The 20,306-nt window shown below is 37.9% G+C and overlaps 1 protein-coding gene across 1 annotated transcript in view; it reads left to right on the forward strand.

The window, feature by feature from the left end:
- Positions 1–20,306, forward strand: part of BRD4 (bromodomain containing 4) — a 97,326-nt gene that overhangs the window by 71,373 nt on the left and 5,647 nt on the right. The window contains 10 exon segments of the mRNA XM_032239027.1: positions 8,643–8,675; positions 8,678–8,694; positions 10,180–10,354; positions 10,357–10,488; positions 12,016–12,549; positions 14,844–14,956; positions 15,146–15,302; positions 15,466–15,593; positions 16,614–16,825; positions 20,004–20,232. Of these exon segments, the coding sequence (XP_032094918.1) occupies positions 8,643–8,675; positions 8,678–8,694; positions 10,180–10,354; positions 10,357–10,488; positions 12,016–12,549; positions 14,844–14,956; positions 15,146–15,302; positions 15,466–15,593; positions 16,614–16,825; positions 20,004–20,232 (1,730 nt within the window).

Here is a 20,306-nt window from a genome sequence, read left to right on the forward strand (position 1 = left end):
GGCTCCCTTGGCATTGTGTTCTAGAGTGATACGACTGGCTGGGAAACCTTTAACTTTACCTTCACCCTTTTATTTTAAATTAGTAATATTCAGTTAATGAAGTTCAACAAATTAATTAATATGATAATGCAGTAACTTTGTATATTTTACCTGTATTGCATACCTGCTTGAATACAGTTAGTTCTTGATTTATGACCCTTCATTCAGGGACCATTCACAAATATGTCCGTGCTGAATGAAGAGGCTTAAGACTGGTCCCCAAACTTACAGCTGTGGCAATGCCCCTGCTGTCATGTCATCCAAATTCAGACATTTGGCAGCTTGCCCACAATTAAACGCCTGCAGGATTGCTTCAATTCCCTTCAGCCATTTATCTTTTCACCCCACCCCATCTATGTCCTTTTGGTTCTCTGCATTATGCAGCCTCTGCAGCCCTAGCTGACCTTCACCATCTTTCTTCCATAGCTGACCAAGCATGCCAGTCTGACCCTTTGCAAGGCAGCTGCTGACACATGAGACTTTTTTTCCCCAGGTTGTGCACAATGGCTTCCTTGTGAGAATTGTGGAAAATGGCCTCACGCGGTCAACAGCTGCTGGGGACCAGGCTTGGAACGCCTCATCAGCCGCTGGAGAAAGGTCAAGTGGGGGCAGCAGAGTGCAGGGTAGCAGGAGCCATGGAATGCAAGGTGGCCAGAACAACTGCAGCTGTGGCTTCTCAGGGTGGCCAGTAGTGGGCCCGGCTAGGGCTGGACTTGTACCCAGGCTTCTTGCAGCCCCAGAGCCATGGCACACCAGAAGCCCCTTTGTGCTTCGGATGAAGCTGAGCTTTTTGTGTGAAAGGTTTTGCACTATGTTGCTCAGAGCTTCTTGCAACCCAGAGTTGAGACCTAGCTCAGCAGCATGATGCTTAGGGGCTTCTTAGTATACCAGACCCGTGGTGCGCCAAGAAGCTTCTTTATACCACATTGCTGGACAGGGCTGGTGTTAGGCTTTGCACTGTGGTTTAGGGGTTCTTTCAGCCCCAGAGCTACAGGCCTGGCCCAGCAGCTTGGCAGAAAGAGGCTTCTTGAATTGCAACAGTAAGATCCCACAGATTGGGCCTCCTTCAGATGCCGTCAGCCAGACAGTGTCGGCTGGCGGGCCCCCGGAGGAGAGCCTTCTCGGTGGCTGCTCCAACTCTTGGAATCAGCTACCCCCAGAGATCCGGACCATACCCACTCTCATGGCCTTCAGGAAAGCTGTTAAAACCTGGCTGTTCCGGCAGGCCATGGGCTGTTGACCTCATTATTGAGGTCCAGCCCCGATTAGAATGACTGCATGTGAATTTATGATTTTAAACTGTCCTTTTTTCTTTCTTTCTTTTTTCTTCTTTTGTAAGCCGCCCGGAGTCCTTCGGGATTGGGCGGCATATAAATTTTAATAATAAATAAATAAACAAACAAACAAACAAACAAATAAATAAATAGAACAGCTCTGGGGCAACAAGAAGCCCCTGTATACCATGGTGTTGAGACAGGTTGAGGCTTTCAATGGCAGCTGCAGTTTGATGCAGCTCAGGGATTTCTTGAAAACCCAGAAACGCAATGCTCCAAGAAGTCCCTGAGCTATAGCATATTCTTTTTCTGGCCTCCCTGCATTTGTACACATGCATGTGTGCGCCCCAGCCTTCCTGAGCTTATGCCACACTGCAGCACCCCCTTGAAGGCAGCCTACACAGTCCTCATCCTCTGTATTGCTACCCTTGGACCACCTCCACTTCTCACTTAACGACCTGCACATCTGGAGTTAGGATAGCAAATTAGGAGTCAGGATTGCCGTCGCTAAGCAATGCAGACACGTAACATTATGCGTTACAACTGCATTGCTTAGCAACCAAAATTCTGGTCCCAATAATCCTAAAGTCGGTGATCACCTATAGAAGCTTTTTTTACCTTGGAATATAGATTGCACCAGAATCTATATTCCAGAAGCAGGTGACATAAATAAGTCTTTCACAGTTTTTTCAAACTACAATTAATAGTGACTTAGTAAGGAGGAGAATCAGTTGTGAACTTATATACAGTGTCAGGTGAATAATGAGGCTGTGCTTTCCTGCATTATATTTATATTCTTGCATAATTCTCCCTTCAGGAAGAAGAAAGTTCATGCCCCGTCCTTGACTATATCTAGTTCATATTTTTATTTGAATGAAACTAAGGCCTTTTTGAAAAACTATGATGTTTTTTCTCAAATTCTCTCTTACTCCTGAGATCTACATCATAACTTAGTGTATTGCATTCACTGAGGAACATTTTCGTTGAAATATGATTCAGCTGTGAAATTTTAAATAATGACTAGAAATCAGCTGGCTTGTTTCACAAGGCAAGGCAACCTGTTACAATGTGCACTTCAAAACGTTGCCTCTGCTTTAATATATGGCAAACAAACTATATTTAAAAAAAAAGTTTCTTAGCAACGCGCTTCTGTTGTATATTAAATGCATGGCATAATTTAGTGCTTGATCTGTTATTCTTTTATTTACTGTCTCTGTATCTTAATTTGTATTGTAACCTATTAATTACTTCTGACCTGAAGGGGGGAAAAAGATCAATCCTTTTTATCCTGATTAAGAATTATCCAGACTGAGGAGGCTTTTACAGAAATTTTATCTCTCTCTCCCTCCCCCACCTTGTGTATGTGCATATACTCAGAAACTTTATTGTTATATACAAAAGTTGCTTTTATGTTATATGGGGAAACTTTTAAAATTTTCTTCCATTAAAAGCAGCTCAGTAATCAGAACATGAAAGAAACAGAAAACTTACACTAGAAAATAACAATGCTAACAGGATGTGTCAGCTTATGGAAAATCATATAAAGATAGCCATGATTTGAAGCACTTAGTCAATTATCTACAAAATTTTGGTATAGCATTAAATGTGTTTCTAAACAGGTATTTTTTTTTAAAAAAAAACAATGAGTTTTTATGCTACACAACTTTATAAAATGAAACTGTGATATATATCAAAACTTATGGAAATATGTGGCTGCCCTTTTTGTACACACCCAAATAAACATGTAAGAAAAATCTGAATATTAAGTTCCACATTTAATGATCGTTTGGAGCAGAATCATACAGTAATCTTGACAGTCAGTGAAAAGAATAATATATGAATTGTTACTATCCAAACTTTCATGGTTTTACTGGGTTACATATCTAATAATAATAAATTTTGATATTGGAGAGAGTAGTGGCTATATTCTTCCAGTTTCAAGAAAACACAGAACTTCCAAAGAAATTAGTCACTCAAAAACCCAGATATTGATTCTCTAAATCCATCATAAAAATATAGTTTACTTGGGAAGGTTATTTATAAACAAAAATATGTATTTGGGGATTTAAAATAAATGTCTTTATTAATATTGTTAATTTTTTTCTCCATTTGCATTTGTTTCTACCATTTGTTTTTTAATTTTTATTAAGGGATGGGATAAAAATTGACCTTTTTGATTGGAATGTATAAATTGCATGTTTAAGTAAAGCTGTAATTCCTCTTTCCCTTGACTGTTCAAAATGCATTAATCATGAATTGAGTATCTGCTGTCATTGTACAGTTACTATATTTTTGTTTGAATAATAAAAATAAAGAATTTATTTTTTTCTGGAAAAAAATGTACCTACTTTTTCTATGATAACTAACATTGTAATAACACTTAATTTTGACATCTGAAAATGAATATTTATGTCCCCATTTTAAAATAAGACAGTAGTCTCTATCTTTAAACGTTCACAGGAATAAACAATTATTTAAACATTACATCATAAATATCTATTGTGTGATTATCAAATAGGAATTCAAAATTTTTATTTTCCTTGTTTGAAGTGTGCAGGAAAAACAAACTTGGATCATCCTCCCTATTTATGTGTAGAGAGTACTTCTGCATAAACAGCTGAGGGAAGACTATTTTATGCCCCCTGGAAAGGCATTTCACAGAGGATCTTCAGTCTTTGTAGGTATCTTATGAATAATAGTTAGGCGGTTGGTAGAAGATTCACCTATATAAACAGGAGCAGCCATACACTACTTTCAAGGCAACCCACTTGAGAATGGTTGTTAAGGATTGGCAAACACGTGATAAATGGATTCTTGAATCCACTCAGTGACAGGTGTTCAATAATGTTATGTTAATTAAATGTTACTTTAAAACTGAGATTAAGCAGATTTGAAGATTTCTGAAATGTTCTTTTTACTTTGTCTAAACTCCTAGCTATGGATACTTATCAACTTACAACCATTCATTTATTACTATTTGATGTTACAGTGGCACTGAAAAAAAGTGATTTAAGACCCCTTTTCACACTTAACTACCATTGTAGCATCCCCATGGTCACATGATCATTAATTGGACACTTGGCAACTGGCATATATTGGACACTTGCAGTGTTCCGTCTGAAAGCAAAGTCAGTGGTAGGGAAGCCAAATCCACTAAAAACCATGTTGCTAACTTAACAACTGCAGTGATTCTTTTAAACAATTGTGGCGAGAAAAGTCATAAAATGGGGCAAAATTCACAACAACCATGTTGCTTATGAGTGGAAGTTTTGAGCTCAATTTTGGTCATAAATTGAGAGAAACTGTATTTAGTAAGATTTCTATTGAGACATTAAAACAAAATACACACTTCAGCTTTGGCCTACTCCTTAATTTCAGAACTTGTGTTTAGGTAGTGTTGCTACATGTTCCTATAATGAAGAACAACTTAGGATCTGGTAGATCAGCGGTTCTCAACCTGTGGATCGCGACCCCTTTGGGGGTCGAATGACCCTTTCACAGAGGTCGCCTAAGACCATCGGAAACAACATTTTCGATGGTCTTAGGAACCGAATGCCACTCTATGGTTGGGGTCACCACAACATGAGGAACTGTATTAAAGGGTCCGCAGCATTGGGAAGGTTGAGAACTACTGTTGTAGATAGTTTATTAAATTGTTACAATTAAATTTAGTGTAATTTAGATTGCACTAAAAGTGAAATTCTGGCTTATGTTGCATTATTTGGGGAATATACTTTGGATATAAGAGAAATAGTTCAGGCAATGCATGACCACACATTACAAGAATGAACTACAGTCAAATGATGCCAGAAATATTTTAAGAATTAAATCCAGTGGGTGTTTGCGTGGGGAAATAATCCCCTCTCCAAATCTTCTGTGGAAGATTACAGGATGATCATCTAAAACAAACATAGACAATGCACATTGAGTGCAACTAGAGGAGGGGAAGGAGAAGACCAAAATATTTTGTTTGAAAAACTATTCATTTGAGTTGCCCCACCAAAGTTACTTATATAAGTTTTATATAAACTTATATTTAAAAAATTAGTTTGTACCCTTTTGTGCAAAAGTTATTTTGAACTTTCAGAGTTACGCAATCACAAAAAAAATATTATAGTGCTGTCCAATTAGAATGTATTTCCCATAGAACAGCTATGTCTAACTTTACTTTGATTTATGTTTTAATGCATTCTTGTAAACCAAACAACTGTCTCCACCCAACCTACATTTTTGTTCAACCCATATACAGTGGTATCTCACTACTCATCCTTGGTTCCGGGAGTTGCGATGAGCACAAAAAATAAGTACCAAACAAATTTTTCTCATAAGGAATAATGTAGTGAGTCATAAGGCAGCTGAGACTGTCAAATTCTAGCTCATGCATTGAATACCAAACAAACAATGAGTACCAGGAGAAAATTTTCAGGTCAAAATGCTTTGAGTATTAAATTCGATGAGTTTCAAAGCAATTTAGTACCAAGGTACCTGTACTACCATATGATTCTAATTTTTTTAATTTTCTAGAGGTTTTATGCAGCACTAATGTATCTTGACTATATTATTGTGTACCTCTACTGAGATTTAACCAATTGAGAATGCACAGTAAATCTGAAATGCTAACAAATAATACATAACATAATGTAAAGTAATATAGTGCCCTATTGTAAAATACAGCACTAGAGAACATAAAATGCAGCGAAAGCAAATGTTGAGATTAAGATATGGCACTGAGGACCCGAGAAATCTAGGTCAAATTCTTACTTTACCAGGGAGAGCTCACTGGATAACTCTGAGCAGTTACTATCCCCTATGTTTCCTCTTGAAGCTCCTAAAGGAAAAACATAAAAGTGTATTACTAAAATTACAAGTATATACTACTAAAAGCTTCCCATTTATGAAGACATTGGAATAGTCTCTGGTGATTTAATCTCAGCAGAGTGATTTTTCAGGGAAGGCATACTGCCAAACTGACCTTGAAAATGCCTTACATTACAATAATGTTATCTTATTTTAAACTAAATATTACATCTATGCCTAATGTCTCAAGAGATGGCAGCACATGTCCGAACTTGTTTACCCCCTAAAGCTACTTCCACGTCGGGCTCAAAATAAGTATTTGAATAGGAGACTTTTGAGGAAGCATGGTTATAATTTAGATCAGGATTTTAAAAAATGGGAGTGGTGGTAAAATACTTGAAGAAGATAGCAGCAAACCATCTATCCAAGTTTGTTGCCAAGAAAACTTGTTGGATATTTCTGTGAAGAAATCAGGAGCCTGCCGTTTTGCTTTTAAAAGCTGAACACATCACCAAGCTTTTCCTAATTTTGTCTGCCCAATACAATAGAACAGTAGCATCAACTATTTTTAAATTAGGTTTTCTTTTTAAACAAGGTAATTCTATATTTAGAAATCATCTCATATTAAAATGATAAAAGCAGTCTGTATCATTCTTACAGGAGTAGATTTTTCAGATGGAAATTAACCTAGAATTTGATTATATTTGATTATATTACGTATTAAATATGTCATGAACTAGATTATGAAAATCTTGATTGTGAGTTTAAAGTTCTTGGCAAGTTTTTTTAAACTTTTTATTTATATGAACTAATTGGGGACCTAATCTTGCCAAATACAATAATAAAGCTATTCATCCATGCAAATACAGATTCATATTTTGGTATCAAAACCATAATCATTATTTTATATCTTTATTCCTCTTTGTTCTCTTACATAAAATGGGATTGCCGTATAGCTCTTTGGTTAGCTCTTATGTTTGGGTGAATATATAGTGCCAGCAAAGCATATATTTTGGAGAGGCTGCCATATATTTATGTTTTTAACATATACTCTCTCTTCCAACAAAATGTATAACATAATATTTTCTAATGTTCATAGTGTTAGTGTGTCAAAGCGTTACTGTTTATTGTGTATTGGGCATATTTTAAAATTTAACAAATAGCCCAAGTATTACTGTTTTAAGGTGTCTGGTCAGAATTAGTGACACTATTTTCCCCTCAGTTTCAGGTTTTCAGTGTTGAGTGTCTATCATTCTTTTGTTCAATTTACTTTGTGGCTCACAGTGCATAGATAGCTGTTGCCTCCTGGATAAATTGTTTCAGTGGTGACTTTTCACATTTTTTGCGCACATATAAATTATCTAAATGTGACACAATAAAGATTTGACAAATAGTACAATTTTTAGCATTGTACAAATTGCAAGGATATTGAAGGAGTAAAGGGAGATAATAGTAAATTTTCTGTAGTGAAGCAAATTGGTAACAATAGATTAATAATCCGTTAGTTTTGGCAAGTTGCTGTCATTAGTGCCAAAAAAAAAATACCTTAATGCTATATTTTGAGTTCATATAATTAGCCACTATATTTTAAAAAAATAAACTGAAATAAGTTGTGAATAATGAGTTAAATTCACCTGAAGAGAAATTAAAATAGAAGGACTGGAAGCACAATATGCAAAGTAATAATATAGTTTGAATTATCAAATTCTTGTGTTTTGGTTTAATGCTTTCTGTTTTGTAGAAAAAGAGTGACTGCTATTTTAAAATAAACTATAATAAAATATTTTGCTATATTTACTGTCTTTAGTTTGTGAGAGTAGAGATGGAATTTTGTTTTTCTTCTCTCACAAACATTTATCTTCAAAATGAATTTCAAGAATTACTATCTTTTATTAGACCACATTTTTCTTATCATTTTATAATAGGATTGTGTAAAATTTCTGGTGAAAAAGAGACATATACAGTGCAGCTTTATCATATCTACTTAAGAATTTAAGCAGAATAGCCCTAACTATCCTTCCAGAAACAGATAACAGTTATGTTACCTCAGGTTTTCTAATTTTCCCCCAAAGGAAAAAATACCTTTTCGATATAAACTTTGGTATATAACGTACCAAAGAGCAGCCAAAGTTATGAAAGCAACATGTAATTTTTGTGTGAGTGAAAAACACCTTGGATGATTTATATGAAGCACAAACCTGAGCAAATAATGTAGTAAATTCAGGTGTTACCCATTAATGCAAAAAAAAATCAGTTTTTTTTTACTGCCTTTAAAATTACATGGAAGGTAGACACAATGAGAGGTATTCTGGGAAATGAACTATTGAGGCATTGCCTAAACACTTACACTAATTAATAAAGTTCATTATAAAATATATATATATTGTAAAATAAGTAAGCAAATAGATTCAAATGTTCAGTATATGTTAGAAGTATCAGTGTTGTGCCTTTGGATTTCAGTGTCTTGATCATAAATGATTCATGTTCAAAAACATTGCCATTCAGTAATCTTTTATTGTTCTTTTCCTACAGAAATTCCTCCCAAAATTAAGAAAAAAGGACATCCTGTCGAGAACAAAAGAAGGTATGTTATAATACAGATTTTTAAGGGGGTAAATTAACACATTGATTAATGATAATTGTTTGCTAAACAATTTATGTTTTAGGCCCTACTGAAAGGAAAAGGAGGAGTTTTAATTATTTAGGGTTCCTGGTATTAGGAATAGTTTACCTTCATTATATTCAGGGCTTTGGCTCTAAATAATTTCAAATTATTCTAATTATTTCTGCTCTTAGCCATGGTCACAGACAAGAATTTGTTTACTGTTGGAACTAACTAAACTAAGTTGGCAGAATAGACAACGGGGAAATATTATTATTTTTAAAAAAATACAACATCTGCCATTTAGAAGACCTGCAAATACCTGGGTGTTCACCTTTGTGGCAAAGGAGATTGAGCCACCTTGCTTCATCACTCCTGCCATCTTTTATTTTCATTGATTTTGCTGTAATTTCTTTTACTTGTTATAAGCAGCCTAGAGTTGAAAGTCAGTTGGTGTATTCTTATTAAAGCTGATTGCACAGTCAGTCAGATGTTTAAACTGGATTTGGCATTTTTTTCCATCTATTGAGTCATTCGTGAGGATCCAAGATAGGCAGATGTTGCCGTTTGATGGTGTTAAAGGTATTGTCGCAGCATGCAAGCTGTTCCAAGTAAGGCTGACTTTTGCAATAGACTGATGGTCATTGATCAGTGTGAAAAGTGTTCAAGGGTGTTCTATTTGTTTATTATATATACACAATATGCCTTCCCACCTGCTAGTTCTTTAACTGGTGTTGCCCTTTGCTTTCTAAAATTCTTCCCTAGATAACCTAGGATATTCCAATGAATCAGTGTAGCATATTTGCAGAGGCCAAGAAGTGTGGCATTATTATTATTATTATTATTATTATTATTATTATTATTATTATTTACTTTATTCAGTAAACATGAAACTCAGCTAACATGAAACTTATTATTATCATCATCATCATTATCATTATCATCTATTCACAACAATGTGAAGTCACAATTGCCAGTTCTTTAGCTGGTGTTGGCTTTCCTATACATTGAGTTTTCCCAAGAACTACTAATATGATTTTCTTGAATAAAAGTAATTACTCAGTTAACTCAGTTAATAAAATAGCTGCTTGGATGGGACAAGAAGTTAAATATTTAATTATTGCATGTGTCTTGCCTTCATAGCAGAATCCATCTGTTGTTTTGTTGCTTCCAACAACTTATACTATCATTTATATATGAACCTCGATGTTTTCCTCCTAAATGTTTACAAAATGTGTAGGGACTGACACGGCATGGTTTTCTACCAGTCCCCAGCAAGTTCACTTTCTATGGTTGCAAAGAATTGCAAAGTATTCATATTTTTAAAAAAAACAGCAGAGGTTGAGGAAATGTACAGAAAAAAAGCCTCTGTCAAAAGGGAGAAGTTCCACTATTAATTTCCTGTGCAAAAATGGCTCGTTCCAAAACTGCTTTGCATTGATTGAAGGACTGGCTTTTTTCTTGCAGCATCATCATCATCACCATCTACAGGTGCAGCAGCAGCAGCAGGTGCAACCACCACAGCTACCACCCCCGCCACCTCCACCTGTCCCTCAGCAAGCAGCCCCTGCAATCAAGACTTCTCCTCCAGCTTTTGTTCCAACGCAGATCCCGGTTATGGAGCATCCACTTCCAGGGAACATGTTGACACTATTTCACATTTCACTACGCCTATTCTGCACCTTCCCCAACCTGAGATGCCACCTCATCTCCCTCAGCAGCCTGAGCACAGCACTCCTCCTCATTTAAATCAACATGCAGTAGTGTCCCCTCCAGGTAAACCATTTTTAGATGCATTAGAACATATACGTTGAGTTTGTGAGAACTGGCAATCTACCTCTTCTTACATCATTCTTTCCCAGTTGAGTTTTGCAGTAAATGAGCATCAGATCAACCCAGAATACTATAAACGAAGTAGCAGTTCAAAGTGAGACACACTACAATTTTAGTTGTAAATATTTCCAGCTGACTAGGTCCATTGTAATATCAGATTTGATTGTGAGGCTACATTTGCCTGATACCTGGGAAAGAGAACTGATTTAAATCTTGGTTTAACTGAACCAAACTCTGGGGATGTGGAAAATCTTCCTTCAAAGAAAGAACATTCCAGAGAACTCTAGAATGCTTCAATTTCTCTGCAGATTATATAATGTTATGTCTCTTCCTGGTACTTTTCTGAAGAGAGTCCAATTACTGCTGAAATTCCATAGTTAGTCTGGAAAATTCTATTCCCAGAATATTAGGTTTTGCATATGCCTACTAAAATCCCAGTAATAATAATATTATTATTATTACTATTATTATTGTTGTTGTTAATCAAGATCTTGGTCAAGATCTTGTGGGATTTTCACATACAAATGGACAAAATACTGGTGCATAAAACACCAGACATCACACTGGTTGGGAAAAACAAGGTTACTATCATAGACATCGCAATACCAGGTGATAGCAGAGTCAACGAGAAGGAATATGAAAAAAATCGCAAAATACCAGGACTTAAAAATCGAAATTCAACGATTATGGCACAAACCAGCAGTGGTAATTCCAGTGGTAATCGGCACACTGGGTGCTATTCCAAAAGCACTGAATTACATTTAAAACAGTTAAAATGGACAAAATCACTGCTTGGATCTGCACGCATATTACGAAAATACGTTACGACGTCCTAGGCCCCTGGGTGCAGCCCGACTAGTAACCAATGCCAAATCCGGCGAAACAACTGGCCGCTGTGATACAATTGTATAATAATAATAATTCTTATTAATAATATAATTGTATATAAGATAAATTACAATTACTGTAATTCTATTACATAGAATAGCGCATAAACAGAGACTAGATGGAAAGGGTGGAATTTGCCAACCAGGGTTGTATGTTTTACAATCATAACTAATGTTATAAAGACTATCATTCCTATGTTTGCAATTCTATTAATGGAGCAAAGACAAAATTTTGAGATGATAGAATGGACTGCATTATTCCAAATGGAGACTAACATCTAGTTAATGTCACTTTATGTTAAATGTACTCAATTAGAAAAGTAGTTTGAAGGAAGTAGTTGGGGATGGGGGAAGGAGGAGTTTCCTTCTATGAAATAGTTTATAATATTTCCTACAGTTTTACTCCAGAATGAGTTATCTAGTTCTCAGCTGCTTGTATAGATTTTGTCTTGACTCTTTTGAAATAGGCAACAATAATCTTAACTGATTAATTGAACAATTAAAAATACATTAATAATAATAATAATAATATCACAGGTCCTGTTGCGCAGTATTTAACATAACATTACTGTTTTCTCTTCAGCTTTGCACAATGCCCTGCCTCAGCAACCGTCAAGACCCAGTAATCGAGCTGCAGCACTCCCCCCCAAACCTTCTCGGCCTCCAGCTGTGTCACCAGCTCTTAACCAGCAGCCTCTGCTTCCCCAGCCCCCACTCCCCCAACCTCCCCAGGTGCTTCTGGAGGATGAAGAGCCTCCTGCTCCTCACCACACCCTGTCGCTGAGTAATAGTCAGATGCAGATCTACTTGCAGCAGTTGCAGAAGGCGCAGCCACAGACTTCTCTCCTCCCTTCAGTGAAAGTACAGTCGCAGCCTCAGCCCTCCTTGCAACCTCCTCCTCATCCTCCAGGGCAACAATTACCACATCAGTCCCAGCAGAGGCCAGTGCATATGCAGTCCATGCAATTTCCACCCCATATCCCACAGCCTCCTCCACCGCCCCAGCCGCATCTGCCCCCTCAGCAGCCTCAAGTCCCACAGCAGTCGTCAAAACCCCAGCAAGTCATCCAGCACCACTCTTCACCAAGACATCACAAGCCAGACCCCTACGCAGCAGGTGAGTTGTTTGAGTCTGAAACATGGCAGCTGAACGGATGGGTCTATAAATGCTTGCCATCTGGATAGGTGCAGGAAAGTCATAACAGTGATTTAACACTTGTGAAAAATTTGCTTGTTGCCTTTAAGAGAGTTCTGTAAAGAGGAAATATAGTAAAGCAAGTTAAAGGAACCTGGGTTTTTCTGATGGAAATTACTCCCTTTTCTCTTAAGATCATCTGTTTGTTTGTTTGCTTGTTTGCTTGCTTGCTTATTCAGTTTATGTCCCACTTCCATATTCAGAGGGAACACTCAAGATGGCTGACTTCATAAAATACAAACCTAAAAACTTGCTGAAGGCATGGTTTTCAATATTTTTTTCTGTGTTGATTTCATTTTAACCAAAAATTTGAAATTTTGCTAACATGCATTTTATTTTCTACCTCTCCATAACCTCCTAGAAATAGAGTTCAACAAGCAATCCAGAGTCCAAAATAAGAGATGTACAGATTTGCACAAAGTTGCATTTGCATTCAAGCCAATGCAACATTATTTTTGTTTCAGACCTTCAGTTGGAGGTGGAGTTGGAGACAGAAAAAGACAGGGCAGCTTTTCCTCCCCATTCTCTTTTCTATTCTAGTTTTCCATGCATTCAGCTAAATCCCCGAAGAGGAATAATGTGCTTGCTGTTCTTTGTCCAGTGAAATATCCTTCATTTGTTTCTCCCCTATCCTTCATTTGGTCTTGCTTTACAAATTCCAAAAATGGCAGGTCTACATCCAGTTATGTTTGTAGAGCAATAGAATACTCTTTAGTGGCTTAGATTTTTAGATTTCATTTCAGTGCCATGTCCCTCTTTGTGGACTCGCTTTATTGGAAAAGCTACCTGTCAAAGATATACACAAATGATATTTTTGCCTCTTCATTGCCTGCTCTCTGGTATTACAGAATTGAATTGCTGGAAGGGGCCGTTTAGGCTACTAAGTCTACCCCTCATTCTGTAGTCCAATTCAAAATGATCCAGCATTTAATAAACATCTCTGATGAAAGAGACTTTACTACATCTTCGAGTAATTGATTCCATTGTCAAACAACTTGGTTTTTTTTTAAATATTCAAATAGAATAGGGATATTCATGTAAAATGTTTTATTTCTGTTCTGAGGCCTTTGGTGTATGAAATTTCTGCTGAATTTTTTTGGGGTCAGGCACATTTTGGCAGAGAGAAACCCAGAACTTTTAAATTCTTCTAAGTTTCAAATGAAGCAGAATCTAGAGAAAACTTAGAATGATTTATTTGACAAGTAGAAAATTCTGGTGTGCATTCTTCCTCCTCTTAGGCGCTCCCTAGTGTGGGTACATTCCACTTCTCTGATCCACATGTGGTATTTCCAATTACTTGCTTGGCTTCAGCCCCTGCTGTCTCCACTGTCCTAACACTTTCCCTTTCCTTCACTTCTGATCCAATGCTAATGTGGCAATGCAATGTATTCTCCCCACCCTGACCTTTCTAGGCTCTTACCTCCCTCCCACTGTTAATGTACTATCCTGTGCATTTATTCGTGACTGCAGTAATCTTCACAGTAAATTGTGATTCCCAGAATGGTTTATTCCACCAGCTTGCCGTGTTTCCCCAAAAATAAGACAGGGTCTCATTTTCTTTGACCCTTGAAAGAAGCGCTTGGTCTTATTTTCTGGGAGGTCTTATTATTTTTTGAGGTGCAGGAGGCAGCAAGCGTGGTCACCTCATGGCTGCTGCTGTGTTGCAGTATTTTCAGGGAGGGCTTATTTTAGCACATGCGCTCAAAAGCCCGATTGAGCTTATTATCTGGGGAAGTCTTATTTTCAGGGAAACAAGGTAGTCCACCCCAGATTTTCCCAGTTTCTTTTGCTGTACCCCCAGCCTCTACTGTCTGTGTTGTCAGCTTGCTCTCTGTCTACCCAATTCCTGCCCAGTCAACTGCCTGGAACACTAGAATTTTAGTCCAGGCCTGCCACAATATAGTCCTGTTTTTATGCCATGCATGAATATTTTTGATGGAATTTGTCCCATTCAAAAGTGACTATAGCCTTTTTGACCTTGCATTCTATTATAGTCATTTCTATACCACTATTTTTCAAATAACTGTAAAACTGACATTTCCTCATTTACAGTTTTGCAAATTAAAATTTACTGAACGTAAATAGGTGTTTAAATGAGCAAATCTCAGATAACTCAAAAGCTTTTTTTTCTCCAAGTTGTCAGCTGAATATCATAAGTGCATTTTCCAAAGTTTTTTTTATTATTTTCTGAAAACATTGGTGCTGACTTATTCCAGGCCACTTGAGAGAAGCACCTTCCCCTCTCATGATGCATTCCCCTCAGATGCCACCGTTCCAGGGGTTGCCGCACCAGTCTCCACCACAATCAAATGTTCAGCCAAAAAAGCAGGTAAAGGCATCTTATAAAAAAAAGTTTATACAGATGTTTGTTTCCATAAACATTTTTCCAGCATCCATTAGAAAGCAGATTCCTTCAAGAACTTTTATTATTGGTGGGGAGGCTCAGACAATACAGGGAAAGCCATGAAAAGACATTATTATTACTATGGTCTTTTGTTTGTCTATCTTTCTTTGCCAGGAACTGAGAGCAGCATCCGTAGTTCAGTCACAGCCTATGGTCAAAGAGGAGAAGATGCAGTCCCCAGTCATTCGAAATGAGACCTTTAGCCCTGCCTTGCGGCAAGATCCTACCAAACACCCAGAGAGCATCAAGCCACCTGTACATATCCAACAACGTAAGTGATTTATCACTTTGTCTAGAAGCCCCATGTGTTTTGTTGGATTTAGTTTACATTAAGGGGGACAGCCCAATTCTTCAATTTAGTTTATTTTCAGGATGTTTGTTTCAATAATGCTGACTAGACAGAAAGATTGTTAAAGTTGTAATTCTTATTTCAGGAACAGAAATGAAGACAGTGGACAGTGGACGGCCTGTTATAAGACCTTCAGAACAAAATGCACCACCAGGAGTCCAGGACAAAGAGAGACAGAAGCAAGAACCAAAAACACCAGTAGCACCTAAAAAAGTAACTGAATTATATATTGTTTTCCTCGATAGGGGAAAAAAAAGCAGAAATGGTTGATAAGATTTGCTCACTTTGTGTTATAATGAACCTTCATAGCAGCTTTAGTATTTCTAAATTTCTAGTGTGGCTTTAGAACTCTAGTGATCAATATTAAATCTTTAATTGAATTATGATAATCTGTAAGAGGATGTTATTGTTTGAAGTGTTTATACAGAAATATTAGTAATAACAGCAGCACTTCATAGTACTTTACAACCCTCTCAAGCAGTTTACACAGTCAGCATATTGCCACCAACAATCTGGGTCCTCATTTACCAACCCATCTTATTATAATTTCTCTGAGTTATAGGTTAGACTTACTATTTATCTATTGATTAACTGCAATCAGTTGGGTGTGTAACAGTACACAATAGTAGCAGTAGTTAGTTTTCTTTTCATTGACTTTCATTCATTATTCATTGCTTAAAGTACAATTTTATAATACTTAGATTAATTCCAAGTTGTATTTGAGGATCAGCTAAGAAAATATTTGCTTCAATTTGACTTCTATCTTTGATTTTCTAAATACTGTCTCAAGAATCACCAAGCTTGATTTTAATAGTTGGGGAAATCAGAGGATATTTCTTTCCTTGCTTATATTCACTTACAATTTTAGTTTAGCCTTTGGTGTACAAAAAGGCTAGGATTGTCTGTAGTGAATATATTCCCAACCTCACCACCCATAAGAAATAGCTAATTTAACTCTACCACACAATTTTTGATGCAAAAGACATTCAGAAAAATCCCCTGGCATTCAAGCTCCTTTATTGTGTGCCTTAGAAATGGGTATTATTAGCCTAGGTTAGCTTGGAGGGTTTTTTTCCTGTTAGTTACCAGCTAAATTTCTATGGATATTGTAAGTCATTAGGATCATCTCAGTCATCTCTTACTTGAAGGCAAGGGAAGATTCTGGTTTTTCATGTGCACCAATTACATCATGTTACAAGTTAGTTATTGATCCTGCACTTCTTTTCTCCCCAGGATTTGAAAATAAAAAATATGGGATCTTGGGCAAGCTTAGTGCAGAAACATCCCACCACACCATCTTCAACAGTAAAATCCAGCAGTGACAGCTTTGAGCACTTCAAGAGGGCTGCCCGGGAAAAGGAAGAGCGTGAGAAAGCCTTGAAAGCTCAAGCTGAACAAGCAGAGAAGGAAAAGGAGAGACAAAGGAGGGAACAGGAAAGAATGAGGTGAGAAACATAATTAGTTGAGATAGGTGTGTGTGTGTATTTATATTCTTCCATTGTGTTTGTGTGACAGAGAAGGTACTTTATGTTATCCTTAAAGTCTCTGCAAACGCATGTTATGGGAGGAAAGCATTTGGGAAGATTTCAAGATTAATTCTGAGCCTTCCCTCTAGAAAACTAATAAACAAGGAAACACTGTCGTGACAACAGCAAAATAGTTTTGGCCGGCAGGGTACTGCAGGAGGCATCCATCCCGTGTCCCCACCCCGCCCAACCTACAGAGGAAAACTACAATGATGATCCGGCCCTCGAAGAAATCCAATTTGACACCCTTGGTATAGAGTCAGCCTCTTTGATATAAAAGCCATGGTGCTCCCAGGCTTGGAAGAGCTATTGGTGTGCTCCCTCCTCAAGAAGCTCTCCTTGGACCCAATGGTCTCTGATAACTATTGACCAACTTTCTCTTTCTGGGAAAGGTTGTTGAGAAGATAGCTGTTCCGTAGCTAATAAGAACTCTGGATACAGTCCTCAGACAGGTTTCAGACTCTAATTTAGTACTACACTGCTTTGATCATGCTTATAGATGACTTGTGGTGGAGCAGGGATGGCAATCTTGGATCCATTCTTATGCTCCTTGATGTTTTGGTGGCTCTTGATGCCATCAACCATGGTGTCTCGTGAGCTGGCTTTGTGGGTTGATTTCTCTTCTTTCTTAGCCTGGTTCCAGTCAGTGTTGGATGATGGGGAGATCATTCCCTAGACTCCTCATTTATGATGTGTTGCAGGCTAATATTTGCAGGCTATTTCTCTCTTCTCCTTTTTAACATGTACATGAAACCGCTGGGTGAGGACATTTACCACTTTGTGGTTCATGATCATCATATTTTTATAATTATATCTTTTGATGCCAGGCTAACTAAGTGAGGCTATTGAGGTTCTATCCCTGTGCCTGAAGGTTGTGCAGCTCGTGCCATGGTCACAGCTTAACAGCTTAATACCCCTCTCCCCCCCTCCCCCCCCCCCCGTTAGGTTAATAGAGCTACCCTTCAAAACCACCCGAAAGCTTCAGCTGATCCACAACAGCAATGTAGGCAGTGATGAGCATACCTTGGTGGATGCTCCTGTAATACCTCACCTTTGCAAGCAGTACTGCTTGCCAGTTTGTTTCCTGATGTGATTCAAAATGCTGGTTACCATCTATAACACCTTTCATGACATCAGGCCTGGTTACTGGTCATAGCATCTGCCCAGCTGATCCGATGAGGTAGGATTCCTTTGATTAAACAATGCTATCTGGAAAAACACCTTATTTGTAGCAATACCTGCCCTCTGGAATGGGAATTTTCTCTGAGATTCAAACACACCCACCCCACGCACAGTACTTTAAAGGGCTATGAAGAAGTAGGTCTTTGTCCAGGTGTTTGGTGCAGTTGACTGAAGCTCTTTTCTTTTTCTTTATTCCTATCGGGGTTTGCTTGCTCTGCCATCTTTGTTCCATTGCTTTATGTTGTCATTGTGATTTTTGTCCTATTTTTTTAAATGTTTTGCCCAGAGTAGCTGGGAGTCAGTCAGCATATCAATTTAATTTAACACATGTGAAGGTTTGGAACAGAATTCATTCTTTCCTTGTCATTGGACAGGGACTATAGCTAATAGCTTTTGAAGTTTGGTGATAAAAATTAAAAGGCATAACTGGAAGAAGACAGTGCAGCAAGGAGGAATCAAGGGAAACTATTGATCTTAAGGATTACAATACTTCTTTTCTTATTAATTTAATTTTAAAAACATTGCCAGTTACATTAAAAACTAAAACAGTACTTTAATATAAACATATCTCTGCTGGAATTTTAAAGGAGCCTGAAGACCTAGCTTTTCATTAGGGCTTTGATGAGGTTGACTGTAGACTTACTTTCAACCTAGATTGTTTTTATTTTGGTTCCTTTATTTTTCCCTCCATCCAGTTTGTTGTCCTGCCATCTTTACCCTTCTATTGTTGCTTATTGTTTTTATTGTCCAGGTTTTTTTAACTTTTTAATTTAAATCATTTGTAAAATACCAGAGTCTCTGGGAGTCAGGTTGCATATGAATTTAATTTTTTTAAAAAATCTCAAAATATTCTGGCCATGACCTCATCCTTTTTGAAACTTATGTTACTCAAAGACAAGGCAGCCAACAACATAAGCACTTGTATTTACTACTGGTTAAATCATTGGCAACTGGTACTTTTCCTTTATTTATTTATTTTGTTCATTTCACTTTTCTGCTGGCCCTCCATGCCTTATTTCTTTTCAGTCCCATACGGGAAATTTCATACAAGTAGACTTCACTTAATGACTGCCTCAGCAGTTACAGTGATGATGGAAAAGTAACTTTGCCACCTAAATATCGGCATTTATGGCCTTCATGGCATCATTTTCAGTCCCATTGTTCACCATTACAGTCAGACAGTACATGTTGCACTGTTAATGAAGAGATTGCCTAAACAACCAATCTCTTCCTGAGCTGCTGTAACTTCCCCCAAAAATGCTAATTGTAAGTTAACAAGTTCAGCTCTTTCATCTTAATTAGTTGGTTCCCAGCTGCTTCCTGTAACAGACAAGACTTTAACTAGGTTCACATCTTCAGCTTTTTGTTTAACTCCTACATTGTTCAATGAGCAGCTAGGTATACAACTAGTGGCGGGGCATTCCCTTGTACGTGTATGCCCCATGGTGTGCCTGCTTCCTTTCTTGTAATCCATTAATTCTCTTCTTGGGAATTATCTCAATGCCAGGGTTTGGAGGAGTGGGGAAAGGCAGCTTGGAGATTTGCCCTTTTACACCGCTTCGTCATGAGTCAGGTTTTGGAAATGTTCCCACTGTTTGGGCTCACCCAGCCATTTGGGGCCATGTCCTGTCACTACAAAGCAAAGCAAAGCTGAAATAAAATCATAAGCACAGTTGTGGACACAAGTGTTCCATTTAGCAACCAAGTTGTCAATCTCAATTGTGAAAGCTAAATGAAGCCTACCTGTATTGCAGGCTACAGTTCCTGCCAATGTGTTCAAGGTTTCTCTGGGATGTCGGGTCTTCCAGTACCTTCCAATCAATGTCCTGTGGCTAGGTGGGATGTCTAGTTTCCCTAATGCTGTGAAACGGAGGCCAGATCATCATTTCCGCTGTTATTCCTGATCCATGAATAGGAGTCGTGAAGAAGAGGAGGCTCTGGAGCAGGCACGTCGAGTTCACGAGGAAGCACGGCGGCGTCAGGAACAGCAGCCCCAGCATCATCCCCAGGCTCAGCAGCAGGTGTCAGCAGCAGCCTCTGCTCCCCCGTCACAGAGCTCTCAGCCACAGGCTTCGCAGTCCATGCTGGACCAACAGAGAGAGGAACTCAGAAAACAGGAACAGGAGCGAAGGCGCAGAGAGGCAGTAAGTGAAGGATAACGGTGCCCTCTGGGCTTTGAAAAGGTTCAGAGTTCCCGTAGCGCAAGAGGCTGTGCTTG

This window comes from Thamnophis elegans, chromosome 2 (assembly GCF_009769535.1).
Source record: "Thamnophis elegans isolate rThaEle1 chromosome 2, rThaEle1.pri, whole genome shotgun sequence".
Lineage (NCBI taxonomy): Eukaryota > Metazoa > Chordata > Lepidosauria > Squamata > Colubridae > Thamnophis > Thamnophis elegans.